The sequence below is a fragment of the Dipodomys ordii genome, unplaced genomic scaffold (genome assembly GCF_000151885.1).
Source record: "Dipodomys ordii isolate 6190 unplaced genomic scaffold, Dord_2.0 Scaffold143, whole genome shotgun sequence".
NCBI classification, from domain to species: domain Eukaryota; kingdom Metazoa; phylum Chordata; class Mammalia; order Rodentia; family Heteromyidae; genus Dipodomys; species Dipodomys ordii.
The window spans coordinates 1894484-1911085 of NW_012267359.1; the positions used below are offsets into that span (position 1 = coordinate 1894484).

The following is a 16602-nucleotide window of genomic DNA, read 5'->3' on the forward strand; positions in this document are numbered from 1 at the left end:
TGAGGCCCTGGGTTCAATTCCTCAGCACCACATAAGCAAAAAGAAAAAAAAGCTGGAAGTGGCGCTGTGGCTCAAGTGGTAGAGCGCTAGCCTTGAGCTGAGGAGCTGAGGGACAGTGCCCAGGCCGAGTTCAGGCCCCATGACCGGACCCAAAAAAAGAATAAAATATTAGAGCCCGGCACCAGTGATTGATGGTTCATGCCTGTAATCCTAGCCACCCAGGAGGCTGAGATCTAAGAATCACAGTTCAAGGCCAGCCCATCTTTATTTCACAGAAAGAAGCTAGAAGTGGTATTGTAGTTCAAGTGGTAGAGCACTAGCCTTGAGTAAAAAGGAGCTCAGGGGGACTGTGAATGTGGCTTAGTGGGAAAGTGCTTGCCTAGTATGCATGAAGCCCTGGGTTTGATTCCTCAGTACCACATAAACAGAAAAAACCAGAAGTGATGCTGTGGCTCAAGTGGTAGAGTACTAGACTTGAACAAAAGAAACTTAGGAACAGTGCCCAGGCCCTGAGTTCAAGCCCCAGGACCAGCAAAAAAAAAAAAAAAAAAGGATCTCAAGGACAGTGCCCAGTCCCAGAATTTGAGCCCTAGAAACAGCATTTTTTTTTAAAAAAAGAAAAGAATAAAACACTGGAAGTGGAGGTGTGGCTAAGCAAGATCAAGCAAGAGGTTCTGAGTACTGGAAAACACACAAAAAGAATGAATAAAATATTTAACCAAGAGGCAAAAGACATATTGACAGCATTAGGTAGGTGGTGCATACCTATAATCTCAGCATCCAGGAGGAGGAGACAAGAAGATCAGAAAGTTTGAGGCCAGCCTGTGCTATAAAGTCAGACCCTGTTTCAAAAGAAGAAAGAAGGCAAGAGGGAGAAGAGAGCAGGGAGGAAGGAGGAGGAAGGAAGAAGGAAAGAGGAAGATAGGAGATTGCCACAGGCCAAAAATGGGGCCTTGTGTCATGTGAGTGGAGTGCATCACCAGAAGTGGAATGACCAAACATCCGGGACTCTCTTTACTCCAGGACTCTCCCTCCAAGAGAACACGGTGTCAGCACTCCCAAACTTTTAATCAGTAGGCCCTAAAGAAGCTTATTTCTTTTTATTTGGTGATACTGGGGTTTGAACTCAAGGCCTCACACTTGCCAGTCATGTGCTCTAATGCTTAAGCCATATCCCTTCCATTTACTTTATTTTGTTTTTCAGATAGGACCTTGTGCTTTTGTAAGAATTAGCCTTAGACCAGATTCTCCTATCTTTGCTTGTTGAGTAGCTGGGTTTACAGGCATGGACCACCAGGCCCAGCTTCTGACCGTGGTTATTCTCTCTCTCCTTCCCTTTAAACATACCTCCTGGAAACTGAGGAAGCCATTCAGGTCCCACCTGAGCCCTCTGAGATCACAAAGAAGCCCTTGAAAGAGCAATTCCTAGGAGCTAGGAGCCCTGGGTCCCTCTGGGTTCATAGTTGCCAGCTCCCTGTTCCCCTCCTCCTTTGCTCTACAGATGGCACCGCAATTCTGTGGCTCCTTGGGCTCCCTCTGGGATTGCCTGGTGGCAGACAAGCAATGTGGTGCCATGCAGATGGGCCTGGCCTAGGGTGCCCTGGCTGGGTAATGGCTAACTTTGGAGTCTCCCCCCCGCCTGCTGATGCCTGTCTCCCCCAGGCCTGGCTGACTCTGCCTCCTGGGTGTGGCTGTGGGGCCATCCCCGAACACATACCCTCAAGGTCTCTGTATTCCGATGCATTAAGTAGGCCACCACTGCTGCACAGCTGCGACTGATGCCCAGGGTAGAAAAGACCAGAATGGCAGATTTAAGCTGAACGTGAATTTCTGCAGAAGGAAGGAAGGGGGTAGGTTATACATGGCCCCCTTCCCTGAGGATCTGGATGGTGGGTCAGCAGAAGTCTGGACGGAGAGGGGGTTCACAGGACTGGGTGCAATGACTCATACTTGTAGTCCCAGCACTCAGGAGACTGAGGGCCAGAGGACAGAGTTCAAGGACAGCCTGCAATACTGCAAGAGTCTCAGAAACCTCAGGCTGGAGGTGGAACTCAGTGGTAGAGCACTTTGTATGGTGTACAAGGCCCTCTGGCATCTCCAGAACTACACACAAAAAAAGAGAGGAATCTATGACCAGCTCACCAAGTGCTAGGCAAGCCACGTGCCCCTCTTCTGGAAAAATGGGTCCTTGGGAGCTAGGCCTGGTTGTGCATGGCAGTAATCCCAGCTACAAGGGAGGCCCAGGTAGGAAGATCTTGGTCTGAGGTCAGCCCTAGGTAAAAATGCAAGACCCTGCCTAAAAAAATAACGGAACCAAAAGGGCTAGGAATGTGGCTCAAGTGGTAGAGCCCCTGCCTAGCAAGCCCTAGGCTCTTGAGTTCAAACCTCAGTACCACAACCACAAGAACAACAAGAAAGATTTTCAACCTGACTGGCAGTTCCAGAGAATTGCCAGGCTTCCAGCAGTCCAGGCTGGGGTGTTTCCTGGCTTGCACAGGGTGCTCAGGCACTGGCAGAGGCCGTGTGCAGCCCGGTGCATACTGGCTTCGTTACTGAGGGGGGCAGGTAACAGCAAAGTATCTAAGCCACAGTCCTCACCTAGGGAGGGGGGGGACGGTGCAATACTCCTTCCCCATGGGGCTGGACACTGAGCCTATTGGTGGGCACAGATACATCCATGACAGGGCTATGGTGAGACTCAAGGTAGCAGAGTACTTGCCTAGCAAGTGTGCAGGCCCAATCCCAGGAAGGGAGAAAGGGAGAAAAAGGAAGAGAATGATCTGCCATAACCATGTAAATCTCCAGGCTTTATGCTGCCCATTGAGAAGGTAGGAAGCTTAGGCTGGCCAGGTAATCCCCGGCAACGGAAGCCACACACCAAGTCACAGACTGTCTGAGCTGGAGGAAACCGAGGTACAAAGCATGGAAGCACTGGCTTCCAAGCCCCAGCGCTGGGGCCCGGGGTAGGGCCTCAGGCCTCAGGCCCTGCCGTCTCAAACAGGACAAAATTAGTCTCAGCTTCTCATCTTAGGCAGGTGACTCTGGGGATCTGCTGGGCAAATAAGGGGTGGCTGGGCCCCAGTGCCGTCTCCAGCCCCTCCCGCAAGGCTCAGGCCAAGGGGTCTCATGGTCACCAACCAGGGCTAACTTGCCTCAGCTTTGTGAGGTGCTGGGATTTTAAATCACACTTGCTAGGCAGGCATTGCACCACTTGGGTCACACACAGCCCTTCTGCTTTTGTTTATTCTTTAGGTAGGGTCTTGTGTTTTTGCCTGGACTGGCCTCAGACTATGATCCTCCTATCTATTGCCTCCCATCTAGCTGGATTCTGAAAAGTACAAACTACCACATTGAGTGTATTGATTGCGATGGGGCCTTCATAACCTCCTGCCTGGGTTGGCCTCCACTGGCCACCCTCCCAATCCCTGCTTCCCAAGTAGCTGGGATTGTAGGCGTGAACCACTGTGCTCTGCCTCACCATCCTACCCTTGTTAGGCAGCTGATAGGCATCACTTGTGTGATGGGAAGAAAAGGGGGAAGAGAGTGTCCACCTGGAGAATCATGGGAATTAGGGTTGGGATTTAGGGTCCTCCACCCCACCCAGCTGGGCAGAGCTCAGGCAGGGCCTGGCCAATGCCCTCATTTTATCACGGCTTCTGAAGAGCCTGGCAGTCTAGTGGGGGCCAGAACACAGGGCGCTCAGCCCACGGGCAGTGCTTGCCTGGACCCCATTGCTCCCATGGTAGACCTACGGTTGCCTCTACATATGTGAGCCTCATGCAGGGCATGGCCACTCTGGGCCATGGCTGTGTCAGGGATGGGCGTGGACAGGGGACCGGAAATTCTCCTTACCCAGGAAATGACAGATGGGGCGCAGGAAAGGGATGATGTTGGCCTCTGGATCGTCTTCTATCTTCACATGCAGAAGGTAATCTGGGTCCTCCTGGAAACTGCAGAGAGACCCACATGCTGGCCCATGGACCTGCACACAGCCCACCCTGTCTGCTGCACTGAAGCTCCACTTGTGGCTTTTTTTGAGTGGTTTATTGGAAATAAGAGTCTCACGGACTTTCCTGCCCAGATTGTTTTTGAACAGCAATCCTCAGATCTTAGCCTCCTGAGTAGCTAACAGGCATGGGCCACAAGCACCCAGAATTTATATTCTCATTAATCTCCCTCCTTAAAATTTTATTCTCTTTCCTTAGACACTATGTATTTCTTCTTATTTCTTCTATTTCTAGGAATCTCCTTTTTTCCCCTTCTCATTGCAAGTTATCTCTACTTTCTGTTAGTGATTGTGGTTTTTCTTTTTTTTCTTTTTCTTTTTTGTTGGTCATGGGGCTTGAACTCTGGGCCTGAATGCTGTCCCTTAGCTCCTCAGCTCAAGGCTAGTGCTCTACCACTTGAGCCACTGCACTGCTTCTGGTTTTCTGAGTGGTTTATTGGAGATAAAGAGTCTCACGAACTTTCCTGCTCGGGCTGGCTTTGAACAGGGATCCTCAGATCTCAGCCTCCTGAGTAGCTAGGATTACAGGAGTAAGCCACCCGCACATGTCTCTCTTTTTTTTTTCTTCTTTTTTTTGGGTTGGTCATGGGGCTTGAACTCTGGGCCTGGGCATTGACCCTCAGTTCTTCAGCTCAAGGCTAGCGCTCTACCACTTGAGTCACAGCACCACTTCTGGCCTTTTCTGCTTATGTGGTACTAAGGAATTGAACCCAGGGCCTCATGCATACAAGGCAAGCGCTCTACCACTGAGCCATCTTCCCAGCCCCCTTTTTGTTCTTTTTTTGTGGGGCTTGAACTCTGGACCTGGGCACTGTCCCTGAGCTCTTCAGCTCAAGGTGAGTGCACTACCACTAGAGCCACAGCACCACTTCCTGTTTTCTGGTGTTTACTTGGAGATAAGAGTCTCACAGAGTCAGGTGCTGGTGGCTCATGTCTGTAATCCTAGTATTATTTTGTTACCAGATGCCTCCCTAAATTCTTGTATTGTTTTCCTAAGTTCTGCCTGAAGCAAGCCATTTCAGCTTTGAGCAGGAGCTGGCAGAGGCTTTCCTGAATGCTAGACAGTGACAAATGTCTATGAATATGTCCAAGTTTCTGTGCGTCTCTGTGTTTCTATTTGTCTCTGTGTTTCTGTCTCTGTGTATTTGTGTCTGACTGTGTGTCTCTGTGCATGTCTTTTTTTTTTTTGGGGGGTCCGGTCATGGGGCCTGAACTCTGGGCCTGGGCGCTGTCCCTCAGGTCTTCAGTTCAAGGCTAGCGCTCTACCACTTGAGCCACAGTGCCACTTCCGGCTTTTTTCTTTTTGCTTATGTGGTGCTGAGGAATGGAACCCAGGGCCTCAGGCATGCAAGGCAAGCACTCTACCACTGAGCCACCTTCCCAGCCCTGTCTCTGTGCATGTCTATGTGTGCATGTGTCTGTGCATTTCTGTGTGCATGTCTGTGTCTCTGTGTACGTATCTCTGACACTAGGTCATTTCAGGGTGACTGGCACCATGCTCTTCAGTGCAGGAGGGCCCCACAAGCGGGGGAGGATGCCAATCCGAGACTGGCACAGGAGATGACCAGTAAAGCCTGCTCCAGCGCGTGCTGACTGAGCCCTTAAGAAGGGCTGGGGCTGGGTGGGAAGGAGTGATACACTCTGAGATAAAAGCCGGCAGCTGGTCTACCACTTACAAAGGTGTGGACTCCATGCTCACGTTGACATGGGCTTTGATTTTCAGGTCCTTCTTGATCTTGGGGTCACAGGCCTGCTTGTAACTGCCCAGATAGATGTGGCCAGGCACGATCTCAATCGGGTAGGGCTCAAAGGCCTCGAGCTCCTGGGTGTGAAAGGATGAGGGCTGCTGGGCCAGGGATGCGGGGAGGCAGAGGATGCTTCAGAGCGGTGCTGAGCCACAGAGGGCAGGGCCCGCTCCACAGTGCCCTGGTCCAGGGCTGGAGCATGTCAGGTGCGGACTTCTGATGAACATCATTGTGTAGAGGGGTCCAGGTCAGCCCAGAGGCAGGCCTGGCTGTTCCCAGAGCCCTCGGCAACAGAGGGCACAAGGGAAACCATGAGTGGGGCCCAGAGAAACTCCCAGGAGAGGCCAACAGCACTGCGCAGAATCACACGGGACTAGAATGAGCACAGCCCTCCACCTTCTCTTCACCCCAGCCAGTCACACAGAACCCCCGTGCTGGGCCCCCCAACACTGAAGTGGCTAGAAGAGGGGAGGAGAGGTCCTACAGGAGGGACACCTACAGCTGACACCGCCCCCACCCCAACTCCACATCTCCCAGGGAACCCAGAGCTAGCTCTGGGGGATGAGAGGAGAGATTTGGCCTGATTCTGCCCCACTGGCTTGGAAAGTGAGGCCAGGTGATAATGAGTTCAAGGCCAACCTGGGTTAGAAATTAAGCCTGTTTCAAAAACCCTATCTACAGAAGTGGCTCTGTGGCTCCAGTGGTAGAGCGCTAGCCTTGAGCTGAAGAGCTGAGGGACAGCGCCCAGGCTCAGAGTTCAGGCCCACGACCAACAAACAAATCAAAACAAAACAAAAAACTACATATATATGTATATGCACACACATATACATGTATATGTATATTCCATATAAATACTACATGGCACAGTATAACAATCCCTCTTTCTACTTCCCAGCTGCCAATTCATTCATGGCCAAATTTGTTTCATTAGAAATCCTAATTCCATCTATAAATATTTCATTCTGGATATATATATATATATTTTTCTAGTCCTGGGGCTTGAACTCAGGGCCTTGGCACTGTCCCTGAGCTTCTTTTGCTCAAGGCTAGCACTCTACCACTTGAACTATAGCACCACTTCCAGCTTTTTCTTGTCTATGTGGTACTGAGGAATCAAACCCAGGGCTTCATGCATACTAGGCAAGCATTCTACCACTAAGTCACATTTCCAGCCATATATATGGCTGTGTCAGATAGATAGATAGATAGATATCTGACATAGCCCCTGACCACCCCTAGATCAAGGGCTCCCCAGTCACCACAAGGCTGTTATCCTCTAGATCCAGCTGGGGTTTAGGGAAATCCACAGCCGAGCATAGAGAGGCCCCTCACCTGCCTTGGCACACATCCCACCCCCTGCTCCATCTCTGGTTCAGTCCTCAGGCTATGAGTCCACCATGGTGAGACGGACCCCCGGCTGTCCCCAGGGCTTGCCAAGGCTGCACCTCACCCCTGCCCTTGTCCCAGCCAAGCCAGCCTGTGCTCACCTGGGGCATCCAGATGATCTTCTGGGTACGGAGGAAGTGGTAGAGGCTTGTGAAGTGCTCATAGCCACCTCTCAGGACGTAGACTGGGTAGCGGGTAAGGTGAATGAGGACCCGACCAAACTGCACAGCAGGCCCGGGCTCCAGTTCTAAGAGTGGAGAGCACAGAGGCCAGCATCCCTATGTGCCCAGAGCTGTTCCTGTCACCTCTTCCTGAAAAGCATTCCTTAGGAAGCTGGAGCCCGGCAGGTAGAGAGGGACATGCTACAGTTGAAGTAAAAAAGTGAGCTAAGCTGATGGCTCACCACTGTCATCCTAGCTACTTAGGATACTGAGATCTGAGGATTGTGGTTCAAAGCCAGTCTGGGAAGGAAAGTCCCTGTGAGACTCTTATCTCCAATTAAACACTCAAATACCACAAGTAGTGCTGTGACTCAAAGTGGTAGAGTGCTAACCTTGAGCAAAAGAACTCAGGGACAGTGCCCAGGCGCTGAGTTCAAGTTCTACAACCAACAAAAAAGTGGGCTGGGTGCATGGCTCAGGTGGTAGAGCCAAAGCCTGGCATGGGGAAACTAAATTCAAACTCTGGTACTGTCAATAGAGAAATAAACATTCCAACAACTGTTTAACAAGTAGATGGACATTTTTCCATGTAAATACATACATACACACACACACATGTACACACATATGCCATATGCTGTATGCCAATCAAGCATACAATTCTGTGCTCTTCAATATATTCAGTGTCAGAGCACTTATCTAATCACCAACCGCCACACTCACAAACAACCCTGCCAGCATTTCCAGGCCCTTCTCCATTTTCCCTAAGCTCCCAGCTTCTCTTAATGTCAAGTTCTAGTTAAGCACAGATCTTTTTGGTGGTGGTTATCATCATGGGACTTGAACTCTGGGACTGCGCAATGGCCCTGAGCTCCTCAGCTCAAGGCAAGTGCTCCATTTGAGCAAGAACACCACTTCCAGTTTTCTGGTGGTTAATTGGAGATAAGAGTCTCAGGGACTTTCCTGCCTGGGCTGGCTTTGAACCTCAGTCCTCAGATCTCAGCCTCCTAAGCAGCTAGGATTACAGGTATGAGCCACCAGTGCCCAGCAATACCTCATCATTTTCCATGTGGCTCTACCATTTCACATGCTGGCCAGAAACTTGGGACAGTTCCAGTATCTCCACACTTCCTCCAACAATTGTTAGCATCTTTTAAAAAAATTTATTATGCCCAACCTAGGAGGAGTAAAGTGTTGCTTCATTGTTTTGTTTTTGCAAAAGGGTCTCATTATGTCTTCCAGGCTAGCCTTGAACTTGTGGTCCTCTGGCCTCAACTTCTAGAGTACCAGGGACTACAGGCGTGTACTGCATCCTGAATCTCACTGTGGATTGGTCATTGCCTTCCCTGATCTGTAGAATTCCAAAGACTAGGTGCAGAGCTAAGCATCAGCCCACAACCCTGGATCCAACCTGTGGCATGGCTGAGGAGGAGGAGGAGGAAGAAGAAGAAGAACAGCACAGGAGTGGAGGAAGACCAGCCTCCCAGGCCCTGCCCTGCCATCTGCCAAGGGGAGGCTCAGCAGTAGCCACCCATCACCAGAAATAATGAAGTTCATGCTTCTCAATTTGCTCACTTTGACCCCCATTGAGTGCCAGTTCTTCATTGCTGGGAGCTTGCATTCATTACTTCAGCAGGAGGGGAAACAAAACAGCAAGGAGGCCCTGTTTAAGGGATGGAGGGGACTTTAGGTCAGGTGGTTTTGTTGTGTTTTGTTTTGGCCAGTCCTGGGGCTTGAACTCAGAGCCTGGGCACTGTCCCTGAGCTTCTTTTGCTTAAAACTAGTGCTCTACCATGTGAGCCACAGTGCCACTTCTAGCTTTTTCTGTATATGTGGTACTGAGGAATCGAACCCAGGGCTTCATCATACTAAGCAAGCACTCTAGTATGTAGCCATTTAAGTCAGATTTTTTTTTTGTCAGTTGTGGGGCTTGAACTCTGGTCCCTGGGTGCTGTCCCTCAGCTCTTCAGCTCAAGGCGAGCAGTCTACCACTTGCGCCACAGTGCCACTTCTGGTTTTCTGGTGGTCAATTAGAGGTAAAAGTCTCACAGACTTTCCTGCTGGGGCTGGCTTTAAACTACAGTCCTCAGATATCAGCCTCTTGATTAGCTAGGGTTACAGGCATGAGCCCCTGGCACAAGGCTTTAAGTCAGATTTGAGATTCCTCACTAGCCAGGTCTCATGAAAGGCAGGCTTTGCTGACAGTGGGATAATGTTTTCCCAGATTTCCCAAGCTTCTTTTCCTATGTCAAAAACTTGGCCAGGCCAGGCACTGGTGGCTCATGCCTGCAAGTCCAGCTACTCAGGAGGCTGAGATTGGGGAATTGTTTGAAGCCAGCCCTGGCAGAAAAGTCCATGGGACTCTTATCCCCAATGTACAGCACCCACCCAAAAAAAGAGAGAACTGAGGAGGAGCTTGAGGTCTTGTTCAAGCCCCAGTACTGACACAAAAGACAAAAACAAAAGCAAAAACACCCCAGCTTGAACAGATTGGGAACCTGTGACCCATATTGCTTAAGGAAGGATGGACACAGGGTATTTCATAAAAGAAAGAAGGGGTGCCAGGCACTGGTGGATGGTGCCTGTAATCCTAGCTATTCAAGGGGCTGAGATCTGAGGATGGAGGTTCAAAGCCAGTCCAGGCAGGAAAACTGGAAGTGGTGCTGTGGCTCAAGTGGTAGAGCGCTCGCCTTGAGCTGAAGAGCTCAAGGACAGCGTCCAGAGTTTAAACCGCACAACCGACAAGAAAGAAAAAAAAGGGGGTGCTTTTTAGCACTGCTTGGAGAAAGACTTCCAGAAACCAAGACCAAGGAAGCTATTTCCTGGTTCCTAAGACGCCAGGTGAGCCAGGTGAGGCATCTGTGTGCACACACATGTGTACAGGTAGCACGTGAAAACTTCTAGCGCCCATTTTCCCCAGGAATTCTGCAGCCCCCATGGTAGGCAGTGGTGTGTGAACCCCACTGAGGTGGGGAGCCCGGGCAGAAGGGAAGGGGGCGGGGTCCCCAAGGGCAAGGGCACTGCACCCCCGGGGTACAGGCCCACTCACCTCTCCCAGCAGTCAAGGGAGTTTTGGCTCTTGACACATTAAAGCCAGAGCCCATGGGGTGCCACCTCCTTGTTGGCTTATACGGCACACCCGTTCTGAGGCCACAGGCTTCCCCCAGGCCCACGGGTGCTTAACAATGGGGAAAGGGCAGTGGTCAGAGGAACTCCAACATGGTCTTGGGCCTAACAGATGTTGCATTTACTCAAAACATGCCATTTGAACTGAGGAAAATGCCTGGTATTCTCTGTGTGGTTTGGGGGTTCCTATCAAGTGAGAATGGGGCCCCACAAGGCCAGTGATGGAATGGATAGAGGATCCCAGGGTCCAATCTATGACCCTAGGACTGCAAGTGGGATTCCCAAGGGAAGGGCTCTAAAGCCAGAGGGCACTAGAGAGGGAAGCACAGGGAGAGCCTTGGCGCCACCCAGTGGCAGGCGCTGGGACTGCACCCTGGAACGGCATATGCCCCAGCCTCAGGGGCTGGAAGTGGTCAGTGGAGCCCCAGCCAAATGAGCACCTTGGAAGTGACAGTGTATGAACACTCAAGCCCCATGTGGCTTCCCCTCCAGCTCACTGCCTGGGTTTGAAAGACAGACCAGAGTCAAACTGCCTGGCTCCCATTCCGACTCTACCACCAAGCCCATGAGGAGGCTTGAAAATATGGCCACAGCCCAGTGTGATGGCTCATGCCTGTAATCCCAGCTACTCAGAGGTAGAGACAGGAGGCTCCAGAGTTTGAGGGTAGCCCAAAGCTAAAGTTAGCAAGACCCAAATCCGAAAACAAGCTGGGCATGGCAGCTACACATGGTAGTCCCAGCCACTGGAGTAGAGGAAGTGGGAGGACTGAAATCAGAAAACAAATTGGCAAAAGCATAAGAACCTATTCCAAATGCAAAAGGACACTGGGTACCGGTAGTTCACACCTGTAATCCTAGCTACCTAGGAGGCTGAGATCTGAGAATCACAGTTTGAAGCCAGCCTGGGTAGCAAAGTCTATGGAGCTGTGGGTCAAGAGGTAGAACACCAACCTTGAAGGAAAAAGCTGAGGCTGGGTGCAGGTGGCTCATGCCTATAATCCTAGCTACTCAGAGGGCTGAGATCTGAGGATCACAGTTCAAAGTCAACCTGGGCCATAAAGTCTGTGAGGCTCTTTCTTACTTCCAATAAACCACCAGAAAACTAGAAGTGGCGCTGTGGCTCAAGTGGTAGAGCGCTAGCCTTGAGCTGAAGAGTAGAGAGACAGCGCCCAGGCCCAGAGTTCAGGCCCCACAACTGACAAAAAGAAAAAGCTGAGATACCTTCCAAGCCCTGGGTTCAAGCCCCAGTACCTGTACAAAACCAGGGGAGGGCTAGGGTGTGGCTCTAGTAGCAGAGTGTTTGACCAGCATTGGCAAGGCCATCTGGGTTCAATAGGAAGGGAAAGAAAGAAAGGCCTGCCAGCCTCCATGGAGGGTGGGCTAGACTTTGTAAGGACTAAAACAGCCCAGATGAACAGGAAATAAAGGCCATGGCTTCCCCCTTATCTCTGGGCTCACTCAGCCTGGGGAAAACCAGCTACTGTGATTTCAAGTCAGCCTGGTAATTCCTAGGAACTGTGGAGTGGTGAGGAGCTGAGGCCTTCAGCCTCCAGCCAGAATGAAACGAAGGCCTCCCTGGGAGCTGAGGGAGGGAGTCATGTCAATGCTATCAGTCCTGGCCCAAAGACCCAGTGACAGCAGCTACAACTGACTTTTTTGGGGGGTTTTTTGTTTTTTTTTTTTAACTAGACCTGGGGCTTGACCTCTGGGCCTGGGTGCTGTCCCTGAGCCTCTGGGTGCTCAAGGCTAGTCCTCTACCACTTGAGCCACAGCACCACGTCCTGTTTTTTAGTGGTTAGTTGGAGATAAAAGAGTCTCACAGGTACTTTTCTGTCCAGGCTGGTTTTGAATTGTTATCCTCAGATCTCAACATCCTGAGTAGCTAGGATTACAGGTGTAAGCCACTGGTGCCCAGCAAGCTTCAAATTCTTGATGCTCCTACCTTTGCCTCCTGAGTGTTGGGATTATGGACGTGCTCCACCATGCCTGGCTGTTAAGTATTATTGTTGTCTGCTGTTAAAAAATACCCACCTGGGATATCTTCCTCCTCTTCACTCTCCTCCTCTTCTTCCTCCTCCTCCTCCTCCTCTTCTTCTTCCTCCTCTTCCTCCTCTTCTTCCTCGTCTACTTCACCCTCCTCTTTTGCTTCATCCACCTCATTGGCTTTGTCCTCATTTGCTTTGTCTTCTTTACCCTTTCTGTCCTTGCCCTTGTCCTGGCTGCTTCGGCCATGCTGCTGGCTGTGTCTCTTGAGTTTGGCCTTGAGCTTGTCTTTTCTGTATCCCTGTTTGGGTCTGAGGCGTACCTCCAGCGAGGTGGTGTTTTTATCATACACCACACAGTATCTCACACAGTCCAGATCCACGGACTCAGGGACGAGATACTGGTTCTCCTTCTAGGGAAGCAGAAAGGTGTGTGGTGGAGTCTGGCTGAACACACATTCCCCACACACCAGCGCCCCAAAAGGCCCTGCTCACTCTTATGGGCATGCAGCTGGGAGTACCTCTACTGCATTCAAGGGTCTCCCACAACCAAACCACCTTCTCAGCAGGACAAGCACAGCTACTGAAAGGCTGCTACATCAAGGGCCTAGCAGCCTTTCCCTACCTCTAGAGGAAAACACAGTGCCACAGAAAAAGCATAAATTGAGGACAGAGATTGGGCTCAAGGTTAGCCTGGGAAGGAAAATGTTGGCCAGACACATCTCATAAAAACAACAGAACATCAGCAACAACAACAAAAAAAAAACCAGGGCTGGGAAGGTGGCTGATGGTAGAGTGCTTGCCTAGCAAGGGTTGGATTCCTCAGTACCACATACACAGAAAAAAGCCAGAAGAGGCACTGTGGCTCAAGTGGTAGAGTGCTAGCCTTGAACACAGAGAGGTTCAGGGACAGTGCCCAGGCCATGTTCAAGCATCAGGACTGACAAAAAACAAAACAACAAAAAACTGGGCATGTGGATCATACTTGTAATCTCAGCTAGGCAGGAGGCAGAGATAGGAAGATCATGGTCCAAAGTCAGCCCTAAGCAAAAACTATGAGGCATTCACTGAAAAATAAACGAAAAGCCAAAAGTGCTAGAGATGTGGTAGAGTGCTTGTCTAGCAAGTATGACATCCTCAGTTCAAATCTTGGTACCACTGGCTTAAGGCCTGCTTGCTGAGTCAGTGGGAGCCGGGTGAGGGCAGGGACATGTTGTGGGAATCCTCAGGGCCTGTAACAGCGCCTTGCCCCGCAGGGAGTCAGGAGCTGCTCACCCTGAGGGAAGTGGTGGCACTATTGGAAATGGGGGGAGGTTGATGGGGGGGGGACTGCCACTGTGGATGCAGTGTCCCACAGGAGGTGCTGAGTCCTGGACTAAAGGCAAAACCCATCCCCCTTTCCCACCCTCCTGCAAGGCCGCCAGCTGGACCCCAAGGCTCTGACTGCAGCTGGATACCTTCTTCACCAGGATGGCCGTGATCACGTGACTCTCATCATATTCCTTTTTGGAACGAACATCTGCAAAGGAAAAATGTTCAGCTCAAAACTTGATTTGCAGGGCTGGGAAAGTGGCTCAGTAGTAGTGTGCTTGCCTTACATGTATGAGGCCCTGGGTTCAATTCCTCAGCACCACATAAGCAAAAAGAAGCCAGAAGTGGCACTGTGGCTCACGTGGTAGAGTGCTAGCTTTGAGCAAAAGAAGCTCAGGGACAATGCCCAGGCACTGGAACTGGGCACTGCCCCAGGACTGGAAAAAAAAAATTTTTTTTTGTTTTTTTTGTTTTTTTTTTTGTTTTGTTTTTGGGTCCGGTCGTGGGGCCTGAACTCTGGGCCTGGGCGCTGTCCCTCAGCTCTTCAGCTCACGGCTAGCACTCTACCACTTGAGCCACAGCGCCACTTCCGGCTTTTTTCTTTTTTCTTATGTGGTGCTGAGGAATTGAACCCAGGGCCTTGAGCATGCAAGGCAAGCGCTCTACCACTGAGCCACCTTCCCAGCCCCCAAAAAAAATTTTAAAAAGGGACCACACTAGCTGGGTGCCGGTGGCTCATACCTGTAATCCTAGCTACTCAGGAGGCTGAGATCTGAGGATCATGGTTCAAAGCCAGCCCAGGCAGGAAAGACCATGAGACTCCTATCTCCAATAAAACCACTAGAAAACTGGAAGTGGTGCTGTAGCTCAAGTGGTAGAGCGCTTGCCTTGAGCTAAAGAGCTGAGGGATAGCGCCCAAGCCCAGAGTTCAAGCCCCATGACCGACCAAAAAAAAAAAGGGGGACCATACTGCTTAGCATTACATCAGCAGTGTCCACTTAGATTTGTCTGGCATGTAGAATCCTGCCTGTGTGTTTTCACGGCTCTGGGCTGTTCCTTAATTCTCCCTGCCCTCGGGAAGCAGTGAAGCCCTGATCTCTGACATGGAGAGCTTTCTCTTGAGGCTACAAAAGGAGAGTTGGGGAGCCTAAGGGAACTCATATTGAGGGCATCATGAATGTAGACCCAACACAGGCTCTAGAAGCTACGATCTAAGGTATAGACAATGCCCAGGCTAGACAGAGGAATGTGGAACAGACACTAAATGTTAAACATAAATCCTAAAACCAGAATGATTTTCTCTTGACTTGTGGGCATAAAAGGACAAACACATTGTTGTCCACCAGCTTAAGGTGGAGGGTTATAAAAAACAACGACCAGGCTGGGACTGTGGCTTAGTGGTAGAGTCTTGCCAAGCATGCATGAAGGCCTGGGTTCGATTCCCCAGTGCCACATACACAGAAAAGGCTGGAAGTGGTGCTGTGGCACAAGTGGTAGAGTACTAGCCTTGAGCAAAAGAAGCTCAGGAACAGTGCCCAGACCAAGTTCAAGCACCAAGACTGGCAAAAACAAAACAAAACAAAAAACTCAAACTACCCACAGAAGACTGAAATCAGACCTGTGTTTTGTGAGAAAATGGGTTCAGGGCCATTGAAGGTGTGAAAGCCTGGTTAGAAATAATCTAGCCTAAGCCGGGCGCCGGTGGCTCATGCCTGTAATCCTAGCTACTCAGGAAGCTGAGATCTGAGGATCACGGTTCAAAGGCAGCCCGGGCAGGAAAGTCCATGAGACTCTTATCTCCAATAAACACTAGAAAACCGGAAGTGGCCTTGTGGCTCAAGCGGTAGAGTGCTCGCCTTGAGCTGAAGAGCGCAGGGACAGCGCCCAAGCCCAGAGTTCAAGCCCATGAGCGACCAAAAAAAAGAAAAAAGAAAGAATCTAGCCTTCCCAGTGACCACTTTTACCACTCGAATGGAGGGATGAATTCATGACAAAGAATTAAAAATCACATGGGTCAGGCACTGGTGGCTTACTCCCATCATCCTAGCTACTCAGGAAGCTGAAATTTGAGGAAAGTGGTCCAAAGCCAGCAAGGGCAGAAAAGTCTATAAGACTCTTATCTCCATTACCAAAAAAGTCAGAAGTGGAGTTGTGGCTCAAGTTAGCTATGATCACAAAACTTCAGAGACAGCACTTAAGCCCTGAGTTCAAGCCCCAGGACCATACATGCATGATTGCATGCGCATGTGCGCGCATCCACGCGCACACATGCGCACACACACACACACACACACACACAGAGACTTTGCCGCACATCTGCTTTTGCTTTTGTTTTTGTACTTACCAAATAAATAAAGATAGTTGGGTTCAGTTAACCTGGACAGTTTTGTGGCCTGATTCAAGATGTTATAAAGCTTTGTTGGTTCACAAAATAACAATTCAGAAGCCATCCTTCTAGGGGGAATCAAGAGTAAACAGTCAGGTTCAGCAGGGTTGGGGTTTTTTGGTTTTTGTTTTTGTTGGTCCTGGGACTTGAACTCAGGGCTTGGGCCCTGCCTCTAAGCCTCTTTGTGCTTAAGGCTAGCATTCTACCAATTAAACCATAGTGCCACTTTATTTGTGTGTGCCAGTCCTGGGGCTTGAACTCAAGGCCTAGGCATTGTCCCTGAGTTTCTTTTTGTTTTGTTTTGTTTTTGTTTTTTTGGGGTCCAGTCATGGGGCCTGAACTCTGAGCCTGGGCGCTGTCCCTCAGCTCTTCAGCTCAAGGCTAGCGTTCTACCACTATGAGCGCCACTTCCAGCTTTTTTCTTTTTGCTTATGTGGTGCTGAGGAATCGAACCCAGGGCCTCAGGCATGCAAGGCAAGCGCTCTACCACTGAGCC

The 16602-nt window shown here is 50.4% G+C and overlaps 1 protein-coding gene across 1 annotated transcript in view; it reads right to left on the reverse strand.

Moving 5' to 3' along the window:
• The window catches only part of Styxl1 (serine/threonine/tyrosine interacting-like 1), a 17379-nt gene extending 1209 nt beyond the window's left edge, over window positions 1–16170 (reverse strand). The window contains exons 1-8 of the mRNA XM_013031706.1: window positions 16065–16170; window positions 13867–13928; window positions 12729–12822; window positions 12483–12554; window positions 7242–7387; window positions 5683–5828; window positions 3853–3950; window positions 1718–1830 (exon numbers count right to left, since the gene is read on the reverse strand). Of these exons, the coding sequence (XP_012887160.1) occupies window positions 1718–1830; window positions 3853–3950; window positions 5683–5828; window positions 7242–7387; window positions 12483–12554; window positions 12729–12822; window positions 13867–13928; window positions 16065–16170 (837 nt within the window). The remainder of the gene's footprint in view (window positions 1–1717; window positions 1831–3852; window positions 3951–5682; window positions 5829–7241; window positions 7388–12482; window positions 12555–12728; window positions 12823–13866; window positions 13929–16064) is intronic.
• Between the last annotated feature and the right edge of the window lie 432 nt (window positions 16171–16602).